The sequence below is a fragment of the Erpetoichthys calabaricus genome, chromosome 18, assembly GCF_900747795.2.
Source record: "Erpetoichthys calabaricus chromosome 18, fErpCal1.3, whole genome shotgun sequence".
Taxonomy (NCBI): domain Eukaryota; kingdom Metazoa; phylum Chordata; class Cladistia; order Polypteriformes; family Polypteridae; genus Erpetoichthys; species Erpetoichthys calabaricus.
The window spans coordinates 9,230,731-9,254,501 of NC_041411.2; the positions used below are offsets into that span (position 1 = coordinate 9,230,731).

Below are 23,771 nucleotides of genomic sequence, written 5' to 3' on the forward strand. Positions count from 1 at the left end.
AATTCAAGGTCTCTTAATAAAATGTTTTCAGTAGCGATAGCACTTCCTAAGAAAGCTAATTTCATTTACATTTTGTTAGGAGCGTACACCTTTCTCCCTATGTCTGCATACTTATTTCTCCCAGCTATTTGGCTTTCTCCTGGCATCCCACAGAATGTGTGTTAGGTTAATTGTGTGTATGAGAGTGTACCTTACATTGAGCTGCCATCTTTGCAGACTTTTTCTCACATTATGCCCAGTGTCATTAGGTGAACTCCAGCATCTAGTGTGAAATTGACTAATTTTGTTTGAAATTACATGGATGGTTGACTCAAGAATAAAATAATACTTTTTTATTCATTTTGTTAAGCTTTTAACATTGCAGTACAGGCATTATTCAAGCTCCATTGAATGATGTTTCCTACTTTCAAATTAACTGTGCAAGAAAGAATTGGAAGAAAGTTTTGCTAATAGTTATTTATTCCATCACAGTGTTACTAGCAGGTCCCGAAGGTGTATGAATTATTCTGTGATTTATAATTATTATTTATGAATTATTACATTATTATTCATGAATTGTTGTTACTGTGTCTACTGCTAACCTTTGTTAATCTGTGATTATGTGTAAAGTGCTAGAGAAATTACAATGCTATATAAAAGGGAGTTGAGCAAAAATCATCTTTCATGCAAAATCAAACACACACCCACCCATCCATCCATTCATATTATAACACAGAAACTTTTCCCCTGGATGCCATTGAGTGAGGGTGCTGCACTGAAATGGCATGATGCTTATTTACTTATATACACACACTTCAAGATCATCCATATTGTTTTGTTTAAAATGGTCCATATGACCTTTGAACTAGATATCAGATTGATTTAGAACTTAACTCTGGTCACAGATCTAATATGTGAATAAGTAAAAAAAAACAAACTAACATTGGCTTTTAGGCTGACATTTTTTGCAGCCTCTCATAATTCACTGTAAGTGGTTCTGAAGCTTTGTTGTGGAACACTTGAAGAAGCGGCTTTTTGTTTCAGTCAGTTCCCTAAAGGTGTACAGTTGATATTTTTAAGATAATTGTAAAGGTTATAATTTATTGCACTACCCTTTAATGCACATCAAGCTTTTCATCTTTATCGTCATCTTCTTAATTCACGGACTGCAACATCCAAATAGTATTAATTGACAAAGAACAGGCACTGGTGCTAATAATAATGAATACTTAAGAAGAACCACTAATTCAGTATCTCACATGTCTCAATAACTATTAGCAAGTCATAGCTTCAAAAACACTGAAACTTAACAACAAGATGAGCAATGTTTATTCATGGCCTAGGCTACAAATGCTTGTTATATTACTATAAAAAATGATCAAACCCTGTTGAATATTTCTAGGCATAAATAGTGAAATAATAAATGTTTAACTAATGAAATGCAGTGCTCAGGAAGGTTAAAAACAAGAGTTTTCTTCTTTTAATAAATTGAAGTACAGTAACAAACTGCAACTGCTGTTTTCTTATTAGAATAAAAGATTGAATCTGGTGACAGTTTTGTGGATATTATAAAGACAGTAACTTATTAATTAAATTATGTTTATCCCTGGGCAGTGTGACATGGGGCAGCATTGGCACCTGAATTGAAATTAAATATCTGTGTGTATGATGTTTTCATACTCTTTGCATGTCCTTCTTAGTAGTCGATGTTACTGGGATAAGCTCAACCACCTGTATTGTTAATTAACCAGAGATTTGAGTTCAGTTCTTGAGACTGAATGATATGGTGCAACTGTCACTGTGCCAGACCTCCTGTTTAGTAGTTTAGACAGTTAAACACGTAGCTGTAATTATTTTCTCGAGACTGGGCAGAACCACCTAAATTAATAGATATGAAAACTAAATTTAGATGACCATCTTAAATTATTATTTTGACTGCTGAAAGTATTCAGCAATGGAAAGCATAAACCTTTTTAATGTCCATTTACCATTGCCAGTGGAGCTAGTCCTATGGTCTCTCTTTGAGTAATGTTGACTCGTGTCAAACCCTCCTCTCCAGTCTGTGAAGTCCCTGGATATTCCACCTGCCATGTGATGGTCTGGATAATACTGAATTCTTCTGTTGCAAAATCCAGCTGCATAATTTCCAGCAGGCCCTCTGGTGACCTGAAAAAGATGGAGAAATATAGTAGGTGCATGATGAAAGCTTACTGAACACAAGAGCGTAAGTAAAAGAGCAGGTATGAAAACAAATGAAAGGAGACTATTAGATTCATCGTACTAATGGCTAAAATCTCTCAATAACTGATCCAGATACTTGCTATGATCTTGACATCAACCATATAGCTAGCTACTTTGTTCCAAAATTATATAAAGAAGTTTTTTCTGGTTGTCATTTTGAATACACTTTGTTTTCATTTCAATATAATGAACATTAAGCTACTTTTGAAACCACTTATTAAAGGGCTGAGACATAAGCTATCAAGGCATTTGGATATAATGACAACTGTAGAGACTTAGGGCAAAACAGTTTCACTGACCACCGTTTTTCCAATTTTACAAAATAACAGGCAATGAAAGAAGAACACAAAACTGGTTGGCATGATGTCCTCCATAATAGTAGTTTTGGTTCTTTACTATATGCACAGTACTGCATAAAAGCTTTACTAAGAATACGGTTAGGTGTATCGAGCAAGGTGTTGGTACCCACAGCTGGAGCTATCGCCTTAGATCTAACTGTGAACCTCCGTTTATGTTAATAGTCTGGTCAGTCTAAAAACCTCCATACTGTAGGATTACCATTGTGTATTTTAATCTGTGTCACTTCTCTAATTATGGTACTGATGTTAGTTCTGGTGGGCAGTCCATTGTTGTGTTCATGTGTTACCTATTTATTTTTAAGCTCTTTTTAGTGCTTTATCGCATGTTTTAATTAGCTTATATTCCACTTGGTTATCTTGTTTATTTGAATTGCATACTCATTTGTTTTTTTTTAATATATAAAGTTGAATGTGTTTGTTAGATACACAAATCCACACCACTGAATCTGTCACATTTTCATTAGTCTCAAATTTTGCACAGATTCCCCTTTTGTATAAAGGAAAACTATAGGCAACGTTTAGTTTTGAAAATTTACTCATTGGGGAATTTATTTAATGACCAGGTCTGTACTTTATTCTAGCCTGGCACACACGTAACTTAACTGCAAAAAAAAAAAAAAAAACACCTTGATTGCTTTATCTCAATTGCTGATGCAGGAACTCAGTGAACGTGCATTCATAACAATACTTTTGTCATGTTTTTATTGAACAAAATGTCACCTACTGTAATATTTTGTCTTTGCCCACAGTCTTACTCGTCTACTGATAGACCTTTTATACAACTTTGAGGGTTCACTATAGGGCTTGGAGAACCATATAAAATGCGCCTCCAGAAATCCCTCAGCTGCACAGTTCTCATTGTTTAAAGGGGCATCACCTCCGTAGGTTCTCCTCTGAGAGGCCATTAACAAATTAAAGGAGGTATCTGTTATTGCTCATTTTCAATGTCCTCCACCAGTATTGACATTTACAGTATGATATATAGTATAATATGCATAAGTTACATCTGAGTGGAAGGGTGAGAAAGATAGCGAGAGAGATATTGATAGATTTATATAATCTGTCCGCAGGCTTGTGTCCCCACATACTGCATCTCTGATTAATTGCATCCTGTTACCAGTTATCCATCAGGCACGAGCAGCACAATGAAGCAGAGGCAGACAGGCTGTAGACTGCAGCAAAGCAAAACTTAATCTCAAAGGGTGCTTTTAAAATAAATTCATTTCTCTAGATTTTGTATGGTGGCAACATATAGTAACAGGTGTTCATTACCCAGGGATATAAAATCCCTGGATTTACAATTTTAAAAAGTGCTTAGCAATTCTCCTTTTTATGAGTTAAAATAACACTACTCTCATTATCCAATTATAAAATGACCCTGTAATATATTTTGTGAATCAGGTGACATGGAATAGGATGTACACTTATAGGAATTGGAAAGTTTTGAAGATTTCTTGTTAATTCTGTTTTAATATTCATGTTTTACTTTTTGATAATTGGACTTTGCCTGTTTGTGAAAACTGATTTTGATAATATATTCTACCAGATTTCTTGAATGTTTGTTTTAGTCATTAATTTGCCCTTTGACTGCTGCATTTGAATCCATTGTTTTATATTGGCTTTTTAGTTAAATGATTTGCTAATTCACTCTTGACTATTGTGTTCCAGTGCCTTTGTTCTGGCACACATAGAGGCCCAACCATGTGGATGGTATGAAAAGAAAGATGTGCTAATTATTGCTTTCCTCAATGTACTCTACCTGTTATTTGACCTTGCCAGTGGTTCTATTTACATCTGTAACTCTGTCTGTCATACTGACACATACAGACCACAGCAAGCCGGTAAGGATACTCAGTTCACTTGGGTAGCATCTTTAAATTTCCAAGTAGCAATCTGCCCAGCATATGACCAGCTTGATCCTGGTTAATATCTTTTAAACCAAGACCGAGTGTCTTTCATTTGGAAGCTGAAACATTGTTATAAAGCTGTAGCTCTGAAGTTGTCTTGGAATAAGGTACAGTTTGCCAAAGTCAAAGACACAGAAGCCTAGCTTTGGCCAATGAAAGTTTTGGAATCACCACATTTATTTCACTACATGTGTTTATGTGAAAAGCACTAGCATTAAAATCAAACATCACTAGATTTCCATTTCACAATCCGTGAAGTTAGTCTTTGATCCTTAATAATGCTTTGGCATTGATGATAGAAACAGTAGGCAGCAAGACAGCACTGATGCATCCACCACGTGGAATAAACAGAATATCTCTGCAGGTAGGTGTAAATTTAAAAGAAAGTGCCATAGGTGAAGATTGGTTGGACACTACTAACAAATGATACTAATTTAATGAAGTGTTAAGGGAGGAAGTGATTGCTACAATTGAACAGGATTGTAGTCAGAGAGCCAGAAGAGGCAGAATACATGTAAAAGGTTTCACCATCTGCAGATCAGTCAGATGGAGCACTCCATGGTGGCTTTTTTAGTGTCGTTCCCTTTTGGGCGTAACAGCAGGGATGTTCTATTAGGAGCATGGAGGTCAGGCAGTAGCCTGATTGTTATCAATAATGATGGATAAATAAATACATAATGTACAATAGCATCTGAGTAATTCAAAGATCACTTTGCTTATACATGATGATTAACACCTTGCTGTCCAAATTGTGAAAAACACAGCTTTAAAGAATAAAATTCTGACTTGCAGTTTTATTATTGGGTCACAACTGTTTATACATTGAGACTGTGGAAGGAATTAGAAGGTAACAGAACTACACCTGCTTGGTTAACCATGGAAAGAGAATCTTGTTCAAACTACTCTGTTTTACGCTGTGCTCCAATCATTATTAACTACTGCCAATTGATTAGCAATCTGGTGATGCATCATTTACTCAAAATATGAAACCATGGTAGGAAACACCTTTAGGAGAAGATGTTATTCTTAGCTGCTAAAATACATGGAAATGATATTTTCAAGTCCTTTTTAAACAACTCAATACCTCATTTGTACAAGGACATTAGGTGTCTGCACCTTTAGAGATCTCTGTATTTAGGCAGTGTGTATGCAATGTATGTGCATCCTTTGCAAAAATACACTTCAGACATAATCTTCTAGTACCTTTTTTATGTAAAGCTTAGACATTTGGGAAGAATGGGCCTATCTAACTTCTCCAATCTTCTATCATAATCTATGCCTAAATCAACACTAGCTAATAAGAATGGTGGCATTTATGGTGCACATCACCATCACTTCATCTGCTTCTAGGCAAAATATTGAAATAACTGGCTAGCAGCTTGATTTGCAGTTTTATTCCCTTTTCTTGGGTACCTGTCATTACTTCCTGTCTTTAGGACTTACAGTAGTCTAGGGCCTGTGCTCCTGTTCACTCCAATCTGTGTTTATGTACGCCTATCTGACAACATTGCTACTTATCTTCCGTTCCCTATTCCCAGTTTATAAATTTGTTTTAAACATTGCTGTAATTGGGTATTATTGTTCCTGCTGTACAACACAAGTCTTGACAGTTATGGAGGAATCTGGAAGTCAAAATGTATTCTAAATGAACCTACTGGTGAAACTCCCCAACGTCTGAACCAGGATTGGAGCGACTGCCCCACAAAATGAGAAATGAGCAATCATAGAATATTTGAATGCTTGGTAAAGTTGAGTTAAAATGCACAAAACTGACAGGGTCATGTTTGTTTATCGGCCATAAAAAGAAATCTCCAAAAGCTGTCTTAATCTTTAGACCTTATTTAATTCCTTGGTGACATCTTGAGACACAAATCCCCTATTAAAGACCAATAGTTAACATCTGCAAGAGCCCATAAGTATACTGTACTCCAAGGAAAATACTACTCAACGGATTTTCAGAGAAGCATATTTTGAAGTAGGTTTAACACAAAGTAGGTCAAACCAAACAAATTAAAAAAAAGAAAAGAAAAATCAGAAGCTATGAAAACACTTAGGTTAGACCTTAGAATCAAGGGAAACTGACACTGTAGCTTATCTTAGTCTCAAATGTTTTACTAATTTTTGAAAAAAATTATCAGTCTTCATGATGTTCAGCTAGATAAAGAATTTTTAAAAAATTGCAGGATTCCAGGTTAATGTTTAGCATTTTCTTTCCTGAAATTTGGAATTCAATCCATATTAATTTACAGGGACATTTCAAGTACATAAGTTATAGGAGGTGACTTGGTACTTTTTGCCACCTTCATTTTACTGAAGAATGCTCAATGATGTTATAATTAATTATAATATTGTTAATCTCACATAGATAAACACAAAATATCTATATTATTATAATTTACATGGATATTTGCATGACTAATAAACACAAAAGTGCTTGTGGTCCAGTGTATTCACTCCTTCACTTTGCAAACCTGCTTATTCCTATAGCACATCATAGCAGGAGGTGCCAGGCCATCACAGGAACATTCACTTAAACTGAGCCTGTTCAGAGTACCATGAGAAAATGCAATTGAACAGCGACAGTGCTGGCATCTGAAAAGTGAAAGTGAAATTAGAAATTTGAAAGTGTTCCCTGATTCACAATGCTGCTCGCATAAAGTGTTTAATATTCCAAGAAGTTGAAGGGAATGAGCTCTTGGCCCATCAAATAAATTTGCCGTGAAATGCAGTAAACAAGTTTTCAAATGAAAGTGTCAGAGAGGCAGAGGAATTTGTCAGCACGAAAGCTGGTTTAAGCAATAGAGGAGTACAATAAATACATAAATCTCCTTTTTACAGTGTAACATTACAGGCCTTCTTATGAATGTCAGGATTAAAATAATCAGCAGCAAAAGTGAGGCTCTTTACGGGAAGGCTGACCAAATCATATAATAATAATCAATAGACTTGGAGTGGACAATTAACCTCTGAATACCTTGCAATTTAATAATTTACAGTCAAAAAGGAGGTCTTACTTTCACAGTAGGCCTTTCTTAATTGATCTGTGTAATAGCAACTTTTAAGTCATTTCATTTCCTGCCCTGAATGCTAAATAGCGTGATAACAGAGGGATTTTTAAAAGTTATCTTATAGTGGATACAGTTTTTTTTCAACAGTTTTATCCTCTTTGATTGCTGCTTTTGTGACAGCAGCATTTTTCATAAATAACATTTTTCAGTGCACTAATTTTGCTGTTCACTAAAACAGATTGTCTAATTATTTAGGCAGAACTGAAACTGTAATTGTCAGGAACATGTTATTCTTCATGGGGTATAAATAGCAAGCACAATATTGTCTCTGTGTGACTCTGCTCCTTTGTAGCTTGTCAGACTATCATCATACTTCTTGATAAGTCTTAGAGTCAGGCTTTTTCCTTTTCTTTTATGCGTTTACCGCACTTCCTTAAAATACACTATATATTTCATTTTTCAGAAACAGAGCCACTTCAGCATCTGGCATCCTGAATACAAATGCTTTTTCTCAATCACTGCTAATGACAGGTTTCAGTTTTACAAGCTTTCAAACCTTCATAAATCTCATATACAGACATAGGAAAATAGCAGTGTAGTGTTGCATGAACATTTAGAAATCAGTCCATTTTTTGTGACTAAATGTTTTATTGATTTATTTGTAAGATGAGAGAATTATTGCGGGATAGATAACGTTTCCACTGATCAGGTTCCCTGTCAGTTTTCTTGAGCCGACACAGAGAAAGCACACCTTTAAACTAATTAATCGATATCCCAGTTATATGAACAGTATTTATTAAGCAATGTGTAGACCTTTTACATATGGAACACAATGCACTTTTCTGTTTGTAATTTAATCCCACATCTCTGGGATAGGTTTCTGCCCAGGTGACTGGCTACATGAAGACTGCATGCACTCCTTGTACTTATATAAGACTTTATATGTGTTGTGTTTCAGCCAGGGTTCCTCCTCTGGCTGGGCTTCAAAGTCTTGTTGCATGTCATTGTTTCATCTTTGCGCCATTTATGTTAATGTGGCTTTTGTTGATTATACACATTATTCTTTGTTTTTGATCTTGTCTGTAAGCTGCCTGTGTTACGTTTCTTGTGTTTTCTGGGCGCTTCAGCCAACCACTGCCAGGAACTGTCCTCTGCTTCATACATCTGGAGGGTCTTTTACCATTCCTTGTTGCTCTGTTTTGACTCTGTTTCTGGATATTTGTTTTGGGACTTTGCACTCAATTGTCTTAGTGTTTTTAGGCAATTCATTTGCTTTTCATGCTTCTTGGACCTTCTTTGCTATTGAAGAGCATTCTGGCCTGAATGTAATTCAGTGTGTGTGTGACTGTTCATTCTGTCCAGGAAAGCCAGAACGGCAAAGCACCTTGAACAAGTAAAAAAAAACCTCTCGTTGGGCTTGCCATGAAAAGGCAACAACCCGGCAGAGTGAGGTTATGGTAACCTTGAAATACAAGTACTGCCTCTACAGCATGCCAAGAATGCCTCTGAATCAGGAGGGAGTATGAAAGGGGCTGAATCTTTAGTCTTCATGTGGTATGCTGGTCATCTCAGCATATCGTGGCACATATTTTCATATGGATGTGACCATAAGGCTATGCCAAAGGAGGTCCTGGGATGATCCTGATTATGAAAGATGCTTTGGAAAATATTACTAACTAAAAAAAAAAAAATCAACAGAAACTGGTATTTGTGTTCTTCAGATGGTGCTCCCTTTTCCTTGCATATTTTACATTGTTGAGCCTCACTAAAACATGAGAGCAGTGTACCAAATTGTTATATAATAAACTTAGATTTGGATGTTCAAGTTAACTATTAACTGTCCTGTTCAGGGTACAGTGAAATTCTTTCTTTTATGTCTGACCAACATAGGAGACCGTATTTACAAGAAAGCCTTTTCAACAATTTTGGTCAAAAACAAAAAACTGAAAAATAAATGTAAAAGTTTTTCTTTGAAGGATGAATTAGAAGATTTTATTTTTATGCAGAACTGATACCAAATGCTTTAAATTGATATTATTTGTTGTGGGGAACAGCCCAGACACAGACAGGTAGACAAGATGGTTTCACCACACACACGTTTATTATACATTATTTACAGTAGTTTAAGTGCACAAACCCAGTGCTGCAGCACCAATCACCCCTTAAGTCCTGGCCACACAACACAATGCCTTCACAGTCTCTGGTCCGCCTCCACTCCTCTCCACCGAGCTTCGTCCTCTTCCATCCGACTCTTGCCAATGACTGGAGGGAGGCGGCCCCTTTTATACACCCCGGATGGACTCCAGGTGCTTCCCGACATTCTTCCGTCGACACTCCCCTGTGTGGCGGAAGTGCCGACTGCGCAACCGTGAGGACTCCGGGTGTCCCTGCTCCTCTTCCCCCCAGCACTTCCGGGTGTGGTGGCAGTGCTGAGGTCCAGGGCTCCCAAGGCATTGGGGCACCCCCTGGCGGTGGCCACGGGCCCCTACAGGGTAGAGCTTCCATGCTCTATACCTGTGACCCCCAAAGCAACCAGGGCGGTCGCCCCCTCGTGTTCTGGAGGAGGCACAAGCCCTCCTCCGGTCCTCCTGGGCATCCAGCTGGGTGCCACAATGCCCCATCGCCAGCGAAGACCCGTTGGTCTGAGCGACACAATCCGTGAGGATGGTTCAACCCCGAAGTGGGTCCTACTTTTTGTCTAGTGTCCAATCCAGCACCCTGGAACTGTCTTCTTTGGCACCCTCTCCAAGGTCTTCATGTCCCTCTGTTCTGCGCCGCTCGTGCCTTCTTAGCCTCAGCCGGTTGTGGGGCTGCCCCATCACCAGCAAAGTGTCGTCCTGCCAGACGGTCCATCCGATGAGGGCCGGCTTCCCACGAAGCAGGTCCTACTGCTCGTCCCGGGTCCAGTCCTGCAACACACAGAAACAAGGGGGCAGAGCCGCTGCCTGGACACCCTTCCCTGGCGTCCCTCGGTGCCTGTACTGGCAGCGTTCCCCCCTCTGATGGGGCCCCCGGAACTTGCCTGTTCGGCACCCCCTCCGCGGGTTCCGTGTCCCTCCAGGTGACGACACTGACAGGACCGCCTGCATTCCTTTTTTCTCCGCTGACTTTGGGGAGTGGCCCTTCTCTGGACGTGTGCACCCAGCTGCACGTCCCTTCCTATCGGAGGAACCGGCATTCACCCCTCGATTCCTCCTATCACTCTTGGACGCCACGGCGGTTTGAGTCTGCACATGACAAATGCACAGACCCGTTCCCGTCTGCGTCCACCAAGACCGACGGGAGACTGTCGCAGGCTCGGGGCTTCGGGCTGTAGGACCCAGGGCACTCGTCAGCCCCTGTCCTGTCTGCCCTCTCGCTGTTGCTCCCCTCACCTCGCAAACAGCCTGCACTGCAGCATCCGCTGTTAGAGACCCACCGACATGGTTCCGATCACGAATGTCACGGGCCCCTGCGGTGGGATCTCCCTTTTCCTTTACGGGGATGGTCTCACTTACCTTCCCCGCCGCGTCCCTCCAGCTGAAGACTCCAGCGCCACACCGATCCGGCCACTGTCGCAGCGTCATCTCGGACGCGGCCGCTTTCACCTCCAGCTCCTTCAATCCTCTACGGAGAATGCGTACCACCTGGAATAGCGACTCAGCGGGCTGGAGACACTCCTCCAACTCACACAGAGCCGCTAGCAAGCACAGATTGTCAGTCGACGGTTGCCTTAACTTTTCGTCAGGCATATCCGCCGGCTGCTCTCTGAGGGGCCTTCCTCAGCCCGGGATGGACATTCCTTGGGCCCGCCTCCATCCAATCATTGGCGGACACGCAAGACACACCACCCAATCCTGAGCCTGTCCCGGGGAGGGACTTCCGGTCTGCAGCCATTTTGGCTCTGTTTCTTTATCTCCTGGTGCGGCGACGTGCCTCCAAGGCGCCGAGCAGCTGCTGCGGTCCGTCGAGCTGCAGCGTCTTCTTCCTCTTAGCATCGCGTGCTGCCACCTCTGCTCTGAGGACAGCCTGAGGATCGGCATGCCGTTGCCACGGACGCAGACCCGGGCAGTCCCTGCCTGCAACACAGAAGGTAAGTTTGCCCCCGCAGGGCCGATCGCCGTTGGGCAGGGCACTTACCTCCCGGGTCTCGTCTCTCCGGGGCGCTGTCCTTGCCATGCTGCCGTTCCAGACGTCCTCAGTGACAGTGTGCCTGCTGGAGCCCGCTGCACTCTGGCAACGTCCTTGATTGTCTCCCCGCACCAAGGGAATATGGCCGTTTGGTGGACCGGTGGTGGTCCATGAGGTGATTTGCTCTCGCGGGGTTGTGCTAGCGCCGCTCCTGCGGCGCGTGTGTGGGCTAACCTACTGCTCCGGACTGCCCACAAAATTATTTTTTTGGGGTCCCTGCCTTGTAGCAGGCAGAGAGTCCCATCTGGGATGCCATTGTGGGGAACAGCCCGGACACAGACAGGTAGACAAGATGGTTTCACTATATACACGTTTATTATACATTATTTACAGTTATTAAAGTGCACAAACCCAGTGCCGCAGCACCAATCACCCCTTAAGTCCTGGCCACACAACACACTGCCTTCACAGTCTAAAGTCCGCCTCCACTCCTCTCCACCGAGCTTCGTCCTCTTCCACCTGACTCTTGCCAATGACTGGAGGGAGGAGGCCCCTTTTATACACCCCAGATGGACTCCAGGTGCTTCCCGACACTCTTCCGTCGACACTCCCCTGTGTGGCAGAAGTGCTGGCTGCGCAACCAGAAGGACTCCGGGTGTCCCTGCTCCTCTTCCCCCCAGCACTTCCGGGTGTGGCAGAAGTGCTGAGGTCCAGGGCTCCCAAGGCATTGGGGCGCCCCCTGGCGACGGCTACGGGCCCCTACAGGGTAGAGCTTCCATGCTCTGTACCTTTGACACCCAGAGCAACCAGAGCGGTCGCCCCCTCGTGTTCTGGAGGAGGCACAAGCCCTTCTCCGGTCCTCCTGGGCATCCTGGCTGGGTGCCACACTGTGAAGACAGGAAAGCTTCGACATATTAAAAGTTATATTTTTCCGCAAGTAGTGGGTTAAAAAAAAGAATATGGGGTGTCAGTACTGTGGCTGATAATTAGCCCCTAAGTGGTCATAAGTGAAATATGTCAGCAGGCAACTGTGAGCACAAGCTACATAAATACTAGAGGTGTTTATTGTTCAGCTGTTTGACTATCAGCACTGGAAGGAGACTGGACATCTTCTTAGACAGGCATCTCTGAGGAACACTGCAATAAAGCAGATGAGTCACAACATGAAGCCTACGTTTGCATTCACTCATACCTGACACAGATCTGATCATTTTAGACATGTGTGAGCAGCAATAACACACATGGAATCAAACATATTTAGAATGGATATAGACTACTTTTGTATGTGGTATGAAAAATATAGTATGTGGCTTGAATGTGACCAGCGTTTGAAATCTTAAAATTAGAATTATCTGGAAATTTACTTATTATACACTTCCTAGATAATTTTACTTCACTGTGCATGTGATCTTTGTCATATCTCAGCATTGAAAATCAAGATGGGATATAATACTAACCCACTGTGACAATAGACTGAATGAGTTGTAAGACTTAATAAGCATTTTGGCTAAGAACAGAAAAAAATTGATACATGAGAGGAGATCATTCAGTCCATTAAGCGTCCTGTTTAGCCAAAATCTCACCCAGATCCTTCCTATAGGTTGTCAAGGTTTTTGCTTAAACTACATGGTGCAGGAGATTATTCCAGATTCCCACAACTCTTTGCCAGCCAAATTGATACATGTTTTTTGATGAAGGAGGTACATCACCTGCACCTATAGTTTTGCTTCAAACACCTCCACATCTCACCGCCACCAGCCTTGGCTCTTCTGTCATCTTCAGAGATTTCTAAGTACAGATCATGCAGTAATAATTGTGCTTAAAACATCAGCTATGACCTTTCATCATGAGCTGACAAATTCACAAATGTCCTACAGAGAAAAAGTGTTAAGTAGCACAGCAGCATGTGTCTTTTTGGTGTTCCCAGTGGCCAATTAGTTTAAATTAGGTTTATTTTTATTAAGTATGCATATGAAGGCTACTTTTAGGACAAATATCTGTACACACTTGTATCAGATAAGAATCATTTGCAAAATTAATTTGATCAAAAAGATAATTGAATATGACCCAAAAATCTGCAGTGTGAATGTAGCTAAATTTTAAAAATATATCGGTTTATGTGGTCTTCCAGTAGCCAAGGTTTTAATTTTAAGGTAAAAGTCTCTTCCCAAACATTACTTTCATTGGTTCTCAGTTAGATTTTTACCGAGACGTTTAACTTACTAGTGGAAATCTCTCTCTCTCTGTCCACTTCAGATTGTGCTTTCTGCACTACTAGGTAGCTGGAACCTGGAGCCTACCTGGACATTTCCCTGCAAAAACTGACTATTCATGGCAACTCATACACACTCATTCACACCTAAACTGGTCCAGTTTACATTTGCCAATTAACCTAAGAAAACCAGGGATGCAGCCTCTCTCGAGCCTCAGAGGGAAGAGCTATATTGCTTGCAGCTTTTGTATTTCAGCTAATATAACAAACTGAATTGGCGTGTGCAATTTTAATGAGCAGCGCAGAGGTTTTCCACTTTGGGATACTGGACATTTGTTTCCCTTACCTTTTAATCAATACACTGTTACAAATCTTGATATTAACAACATGATTTGTCTGGACAATATCTACACATTATATTCAGTATTGGTAATCAATATTTGGCAAATGGGATTCAGTATTAAAACGGATTCTCTGCTAGGAATGTCTAAGTGCATAAAATCTTTATTAAAAACGTCACAATAAACCATTATACTTCCTGAGGAATGCACACTTTGGCCATTGCACCTCAAAGCACTGTACCTCTAAATCTTTACTTATTCATTCATTTTTGACAATCATTTATTCTGTGGTCCAAAGGGAAAGTTATAATTTTGAAATAAATAAAAATATACACAGACTGATAGATTAATGGTACATGTTATATGTAAGCCATACAGACAGCGGTAAAATAACAAGGTCTAATCAGTCCAATCTCACAGACTTGTTTAACAAGCAAGTACTGTATTAAGGAAATCAGTGGGTATTTTGTCAGAAAGGACTCACCCAATATATTCTCAATTTCAGTCATTGTCTTCAGGTCACAGGTTCAAGGTCCCAAAGATAAAAAGCAACTGCTTCAAATATTCTTTCATTCCAACTGCAATTAATCTTCTAAATAAGAGTTCAATTTTAATACACATCCACAAGCTTAAATCATTAAGTGAAGAAATAACATTTGCATAAATCATCAGTAAAATCTTTTAGTTTAATTATTATGTCTAATATGTCTGATCTAATGTTTTTACCATAAGTATTATTATCCCTACTATATTTTATTTATTTGTACTAAGTTTAGTTTGTATAGCTGTGTTCTTTGTTGTTATTTCTTTAAATTTTATGTCATGATCTTGCTTTGTTAAAATCAGCTGACAAACCAAATTTTCCTCTTGGGACAATAAAATTGAATTGATTTGAAAATATTTGTTTTTACATTAATGTAATTAGTGGTGTAGCACCACCCCTTACAGGACTTAATATAGCCTGTAACTCCAGAGTGCACAATGCAGACTCAAAAAGCAGGCTTGATTAGAAGTCTAAGGATTGATAAAACTACTGTACGAGAGAGTCTTTATCTAAACTTGGGAATAATCTAATATCTACAGAGGACTTGTTGGTCTTAGCATTTAAAGCAAGACTGGCTGGTGTATGTGACAGTGTCCCTTGTTATACGTATGTTTGCATCATATCCTAGGTTGATTCCTCTTGAACAGGCATCAACTGTATATGGTCTGTTATTGGGAAAAAGAAGGCTTGGGAAAATGCATGGGTAAAAGAAATCAAGTCAAAGAGCTCCATGAATATCCTTAAAATGAGTCATAAATTCATTCTTTTTTGTTTGCCATAAGTAACAAACCCATCAACTAACACTAGTTTAGACTACTGATTTATAAATATAGATATCTAACAGAATGCTCAAGTGGTTTACTTTAATATATGTCTTTTTAAAAATTATATTACAGATTAAACTAATTATAATCTGTTCAGTTTATTTTATCTGCTTTTATTATAGTCAGTCATGTTATGCACATGTTTCTGTGTAACTGAAAGTACAAACAGGCCTATTGTTCCTGGACTAATTGCCAACAGCAATACATATTTGTTACACATCATCTACTCTTTGAAGCTCTAAAACCTGGAAAAGGAAAACTCACAAGGGACTCTGGAACAATTGCTGCTGCAATACTGAGCAATGAGCATTGATGGATTACAGTCTCTGTATGATCTTGTATTCAATGTGAATTTTTTCTCTCATATTAAAAGTGTTTTTATTGATATTAATACTCCTCAGGAGAGCATATTTCAGAAGGCTAATGGTGTCTCACTCCCATTTTTTTTTTGCTTTTTCTTTAAAATTTGTCTGGTAGTAATGAATTTGTTTGTAGCCTACATACAACTTCAATGTAATAATTTTAGCTAAATTAATACAAGCATACATTCACATTTTCCCTGATACTGGGTCACAAAACAGCAAAGGGTGCATGAATCATGCACAATTATTTGCCAGTTTACTTTAAGGCACATTCACTCATACCAGAAGAATTTAGTAAACCATGTTTATTTTATGTAATACCTTTTATTAATTAATACCACCTAACAAATAGAATGTTCCAGTATTATTTGTTACTTAAATATTTTTCATAAGTGCCGCATATGCAAGTGACATTGCAAATCAAAAGTGGGACTGAATTTTAGACATATGACCTTTTGTCAGTCTTAAGGTCTTATTGCTTGCTTGAGAAACCAGTAAACTTAATCTGCACATCTTTGGGCACCTGGAAAAACTACACAGGCACTAGGACAATTTGCAAACCCCTGAAAAAATGTAACCAGGCCAGGAATTGGACCATGGTGGCATCTTTAAATAAAGTGCCACAGCCTTATCACAAACGTAGTCCTTTTTGCGAAATGGGAATTGAGAAATGCAGTGTGACAAATGCAAAAACAACTACAACTTTGTTGATTGCCCTCCAGTAGCATCACTTTCCTTACTATGCGTCATTTACCCTTGTAATTGGTATCAGAGCATTATTGATGGATGACAAAATAACCAAATACTATTTGTGTTTTAAACTACTCCTAATTTATTGTGAAAAATATTGTTGGAAAATGGTAGAAAGCATAATTTTGCCTGGGGCTTTGAGATACTTTAGATGTATAAATAGAGTGAATAAGCAGTGGAGCAAGTAAGCACCACATGTCTGTAATTTTAAGAATTTCTTTTATTTATTTCTTACTGTTTTCTAAAGATCCATAATGTATATTGTGTTTTGTAGTAAATATTCTAATACCTCAATTTGTGCACTGTTTCCTTCTGTTGGACTAGGGGCCATAATATATTAGAGGCTCTTGTATTAGATATTAGATATTAGTTTAAACTCAGGCACAGGGGATGCACAAACCAGTGTGTTTCTTCGTGCCTGTCCCAAGCCCGGATAAATGGAGAGGGTTATGTCAGGAAGGGCATCCGGTGTAAAATTTTACCAAACCAATATGCAGAAAACAATACAAATTTCCATACTGGATCAGTTGAGCCCCGGGTTAACAACAACCACCACAAGTACTGTTAGTCACAGGGTGCTGGAAGAAATTGGGCTACTGTTGGCTGAAGAAGAAGAATAAGAAGGAGAAGAAGAGGGGGGAGACATGTCCAGAGGCAGGAGGAGAGGAGGAAGGTAAAGAGAGTGGAACTGAGGATAGGAACTTTGAATGTTGGCAGTATGACTGGTAAGGGGAGAGAGTTAGCAGATATGATGGAGAGAAGGAAGGTTGATATATTGTGCGTGCAAGAGACTATATGGAAGGGGAGTAAGGCCAGGTGGATCGGAGGTGGATTCAGATTGTTCTATCATGGTGTGGATAGAAGGAGAAATGGAGTAGGGGTTATTCTGAAGGGAAAGCATGTCAAGAGTGTTATGGAGGTGAAAAGATTGTCAGACAGAGTAATGATTATGAAGCTGGAAATTGGAGGTCTGATGATGAATGTTGTTAGTACATATGCCTCACAAATTGGGTGTGCGATGGATGAGAAAGAAGATATTTGGAGTGAGTTGGATAAAGTGATAAACAGTGTACCCAAGGGACAGAAAGTGGTGATTGGAGTTGATTTCAATGGACATGTTGGTGAAGGGAACAGTGGAGGCGAGGAGGTGATGGGTAGGTATGGTGTCAAGGAGAGGAATTAAGAAAGTCAGAGGATATTGGATTTTGCCAAAAGGGTGGACATGGCTGTGGTTAATACGTATTTTAAAAAGAGGGAGCAACATAGGGTTACATACAAGAGTGGAGGAAGATGCACACAGGTAGATTACATCCTATGCAGAAGAGTTAATCTGAATGAGACTGAAGACTGGAAAGTGGTGGCAGGGGAAAGTGTAATCCGCATAGGATGATGGTCTGTAGGATGACGTTGGAGATCAAGAAGAGGAAGAGTGTGAGGGCAGAGCCAAGGATCAAATGGTGGAAGTTGAAAAAGGAAGACTGCAAGGTTGATTATAGGAGAAGTTGAGACAGGCACAGGGTGGTAGTGAGGAATTACCAGACAGTTGGGAAACTACAGCAGATGTAGAAAGGATGACAGCAAGAAGGGTGCTTGGCGTGACATCTGGACAGAGGAAGGAGGAAAAGGAAACCTGGTGGTGGAATGGGAAAGTACAGGAGAGTATACAGAGGAAGAGGATGGCAAAGAAGAACTGGGATAGTCAGAGAGACACAGAAAGTAGACAAGAGTACAAGGAGATAAGGCGCAAGGTGAAGAGAGAGGTGGCGAAGGCTAAAGAAAAGGCGTATGATGAGTTGTATAAGAGGTTGGACACCAAGGAGGGAGAAAAGGACCTGTACCGATTGGCTAGACAGAGGGATCGAGCTGGGAAAGATGTGCAGCAGGCTAGGGTGAGAAAGGATAAAGATGGAAACGTACCCACAAGTGAGGAGAGTGTGTTCAGCAGATGGAAAGAGTACTTTGAGAGGCTGATGAATGAAGAGAACGAGAGAGAGAAGAGGTTGGATGATGTGGAGATAGTGAATCAGGAAGTGCAACAGATTAGCAAGGAGGAAGTAAGGACAGCTAAGAAGAGGATGAAGAATGGAAAAGCCGTTGTCCAGATGACATACCTGTGGAAGTATGGAGGTGTTTAGGAGAGATGGCAGTGGAGTTTTTAACCAGATTGTTTAATGGAATCTTGGAAAGTGAGGGGATGCCTGATGAGTAAAGAAGAAGTGTACTGGTGCCAATATTTAAGAATAAGGGGGATGTGCAGAGCTGTAGTAACTACAGGGGAATAAAATTGATGAGCCACAGCATGAAGTTATGGGAAAGAGTAGTGGAAGCTAGGTTAAGAAGTGAGATGATTATTAGTGAGCAGCAGTTTGGTTTCATGCCAAGAAGGAGCACCACAGATGTGATGTTTGCTCTGAGGATGTTGATGGAGAAGTTTAGAGAAGGCCAGAAGGAGTTGCATTGCGTCTTTGTGGACCTGGAGAAATCATATGACAGGGTGCCTCGAAAGGAGCTGTGGTATTGTATGAGGTCAGGAGTGGCAGAGAAGTATGTATAAGTCAGGAGTGGCAGAGAGGTATGTAAGAGTTGTACAGGATATGTTCGAGGGAAGTGTGACCGTGGTGAGGTCTGTGGTAAGAGTGATGGATTCATTCAAGGTGGAGGTGGGATTACATCAGGGATCGGCTCTGAGCCGTTTCTTATTTGCAATGGTGATGGACAGGTTGACAGATGAGATCAGACACGAGTGGACTATGATGTTTGCTGATGACATTGTGATCTGTAGCGATGGAGCAGATTGAGGAGATCCTGGAGAGGTGGAGATATGCTCTAGAGAGGAGAGGAATGAAGGTCAGTAGGAACAAGACAATACATGTGTGTAAATGAGAGGGAGGTCAGTGGAATGGTGAGGATGCAGGGAGTAGAGTTGGAGAAGGTGGATGAGTTTAAATACTTGGGATCAGCAGTACAGAGTAATGGGGATTGTGAAAGAGAAGTGAAAAAGAGAGTGCAGGCAGGGTGGAATGGTTGGAGAAGAGTGTCAGGAGTGATTTGTGACAGACGGGTATCAGCAAGAGTGAAAGGGAAGGTCTACAGGATGGTAGTGAGACTAGTTATGTTATATGGGTTGGAGACAGTGGCACTGACCAAAAAGCAGGAGACAGAGCTGGAGGTGGCAGAGTTAAAGATGCAAAGATTTGCATTGGGTGTGACAAGGATGGACAGGATTAGAAATGAGGACATTAGAGGGTCAGCTCAAGTTGGACGGTTGGGAGACAAAGTCAGAGAAGCGAGATTGTGCTGGTTTGGACATGTGCAGAGGAGAGATGCTGGGTATATTGGGAGAAGGATGCTAAGGATAGAGCTGCCAGGCAAGAGAAAAAGAGGAAGCCCTAAGAGAAGGTTCATGGATGTGGTGAGAGAGGACATGCAGGTGATGGGTGTAACAGAACAAGATGCAGAGGACAGAAAGATATGGAAGAACATGATCCGCCGTGGCGACCCCTAATGGGAGCAGCTGAAAGAAGAAGAAGAAGAAAGAAGTCTTAGATATTAGTTTGTGTGTAACAACTGAATGAAAATTGGCTATGTATCATAGAATGGACACACCTGGGTTTGTAGGTACTGTATGAAGGCCTTCATGAAATTGCATTGTGAAAATAAGCTTGCATGAGTTTGTCTTTAGGTACTACCATTTACCTTCTAAAACCTCAAGTCTTGTGTGTTTGGTTAATTAATTAGGCATTGGAAATAGTCTTGGTATGAATGCACTCGCCTCCTTTCTTTTTTTGTGCCTGAAGTTCCTGGCATAGGCTGTGGACTCTTATGACACGTAATGCATGGATGAATGGGTGAACATTCTAGACTCGATGGTCCAGCCTTTTGCACTAGGGCTGGTGCACATTATAGGCAGGATATGGGGAATGTCAACAAAGTGAGGTGTTTAGACATACATCTGCTTCATTAGCTGGCCACATGTGTCCTTTATCGTAGTAGAAGGCTGTCATGGCGTATGTCAGATTTCCCAACAGCAGGTGCTGGTCTTGCTGCTGCACTCCGGCAAATTTCATGACAGAAAATTGCAGTCTAAGTCAAATTTACTGATGAGTGCTGATCTTCAAGTGCAGTTGTGCCTGTCCCTTTTACTAACAGCCAATAGATTGCAACCTAATGGAGCTGGCTCTATACAAAGAGTTAACAGCTGCTGCAAGTTCAACAGCAATGTCAGCCCTTTATTTCTTCTTTGCCTATTGTGGCATTTTAAATGCAAGACATAATATGTAAAATATGAAACATCAGAAAGACAAGCTGCTTTTCTCTTTATGAGGTTTAGAAAACCCATCTTCCTTATTGCTAGATTACATGAACATTCATTTGTTGTTAGCTCTCATTTATACACAGTCCACACCTCCGTCTAAAGACAAAATCAAACTTTTATTGGATCAAGTTGAAAACTAGCTGGTCTCAGTTGTTGGGTATGTCACATTAGATGGTCGGTTTTATGAGAGCACACCACTGACTGCCTCTGACTTGCTAAGATTATGTAAATGAAGGCTATGGCTGAAAATCGCTGGAAACGTTGCCTAAGATGATATAGCCCTTAGCAGCAGTAGTAAGTAGGCAACATCTCGCAGCAGACTACCTCTTTCTCAAATAGGAATTTGAAGAAGACATAGGCTAAATCCTAATACAAGCGCATTATAATTAGACCATAGGAGGTAATGGCTTCTAAGGCTTGGGTGTTTTTTTGTTTTTTTTTCTTGTTATTTCTATCCATTATGCACAGCAAGCAAATACACATTTAACACAGTAGCAATATAGAGCTGAGCATTTTCCTTTTTCACCCTAATCATTACTAAAAGCACACTGTTCAGGATTAAAAGGTTTTTTTTTTTACTGTTCAGTGTGGTTGAACTATGAGTTTAAGAAGTCTCATTAATCCTTATTTAATATTCATGTTGAATGAGTCAAGATGCATCTTCTAAGTAATGAATTCATTAGGCACAGCACAGCACAAAATTAACTGAATATTTTAGGGATTTCTTTTCTTTTCTTTATTTCGGTTCTTGTCAGATTGCCTCAGTGTGCTTTTACTTGGCTATCTATGGGCATAAGTAGTTAGTGTTTATTTGACCTGTTAACAAATCATTAAATCCTACAGCCCTCAGGTTCCTTGCCGGTTTTGGGTTGCTTCCTTTTAATGGTCTGTATTACTTTGGTAGTGATTTACCAATTGCATTCATACAGTCTATCTCTGTGACAAACAGAATGAATGCTAGCCTAAAGAAAACTGACAAAAAACATTCCTGTTGGATTGTGCCACCTATGAAAGTGACAATAAACATAGTGCAGATGGAAGGCACCTGATGTTTGAATCCTTTTGAGCATTTCATTTATCAGTGGAGGTTGGGGCAATGGCTCCACAGCTTCAGGGACCTACATCTGAGGAATTAACACATTCTCTCTGTGTCTGAATACTTGGATACACCAGTTTCCTCCCAGATTCCAGTCTGGTAACTATAAATTGTTCCAGTGTAAGTGATAGACTGGTGCTTTATTTCACCTGATGGCACCAGAAGTTTTTTTTTCAAGGAAATATATGACTTTATAAATGTTTTCCTGCAATATATGTAAGAGATGTACAGTATGTTAAGTTAACTGACAGCTGTAAATTGCGTGAGTGTGTGACTATTGGAGAGTGCACTATGGTGGAGCTCACTTAAGCACATGCCTGGTACTGTCAGGGTATCCTTGGCTCTCCGTGATCCTGTAATGTAAAAGGTGGATGATTTTACCAATGAGATCTGGGTAAATATCTTAATATAATTTGGTGTTCTCCATGTTGTTTTTGGTTTACCCCTGAGTTACAAAAGCAAACAGTGTCTTCACTGTCTTTCATACTACAGTATAGACAATGTGTAGTACAAATTTATATACTTGTCGCTCTAAAACACTCTTTTAGTAACATTTAAGAAAAGGGAACTTTCATAAGGGAAGACAAGCTGCAGTAAAAACTCCACTCATACTGCACTATTCTGCCATTAATGGTTTCATGAGGCCAGCTGGATGTATTGTATCAGAGAACTGTGGAAAGCTTTGTAAAGGAATCATGTTTTGTAAAATGTTCAAAACTAAAACATGAAAACAGTTTCAAGGAAGGAAGAGATTTCAAATGTAAATTATGGTAGCACATAGCAACGGAGCAATCTGAAGTGGAAGAAGCGCTGTCAAAAGCAGTACTGTGCCTGCCTTTTAACACATATTAAACATGCTGGGCATTTAAAAGACAGTAATAGCCCATAAAGATCTTATTAAAAGCTGTCATAGTCACAGATTAAATTAGCATTACAAGGCAACTGGTGTCAGTTTGAACTGAGCACAGAGAGCATCACCAAAATTACATTTGTGTGCTTCACTTGTCATGTTCAATTGAACTGCCTAACACGGCACCCTCAAGATAATATTCTGGAATAAATCTTGTTACTGAATACAGCAATGTAAACTTCTTCATTTTGTGATATCAAAGGATCGATGAATCATTGGGCTTTTTCTTTTTAGTAACATAATGGAATTTTCTAATCTGAGATTCCATGAAACAATGCCCTTTTTGGATATTTTTTTCTGCTTCTGGTTGCTTTCTTACTCATGTAGAAGTAAGCTTATCATAGCAAATGACTTTCTCTGAGTTTTCAACACATTAAACAGTTATAACCCTTCATACCTCAGTATGTTATTTTTTACACAACCTTCTGTATGCCTTACATATTTTTTCTGGATTTTGGATATATTGTTTTATTTTTGGGTTTTGTAATATTGACATTTCACATGAGCCAGGCAAATTTTGGTCACTTCTTATAATTCATATTGAAACCCACCAATAATTTAATATTTGTAGAAAGGAAATAGCATGCTTAATAACATTCTAAATAATTATGCAGTTTATCTTTTGCCTTATGCATGTTCAAATTTATTTTAAAATTAAGTGCAAACATATTTGAAGCTATCTTTTTACTGAAGGCATTTTAAAAATTTTTGTTTAGGAATACAAGTATATTGATGTGTTCAAGGGGTAGCTGTGTGCACAGTCTGCAACTTTTAGTCTGTCAGCCAAGAATAGCTGCTTTGATGGCACCATTT

General features: G+C 40.0%; 1 protein-coding gene across 1 annotated transcript in view; it reads right to left on the reverse strand.

Annotated features, from left to right (window-relative positions):
* LOC114669075 (transmembrane protein 132C-like) overlaps window positions 1-23,771 on the reverse strand; it is a 168,711-nt gene that overhangs the window by 51,778 nt on the left and 93,162 nt on the right. Inside the window, exon 4 of the mRNA XM_051920986.1 lies at window positions 1,968-2,145. Within this exon, the coding sequence (XP_051776946.1) occupies window positions 1,968-2,145 (178 nt within the window). The remainder of the gene's footprint in view (window positions 1-1,967; window positions 2,146-23,771) is intronic.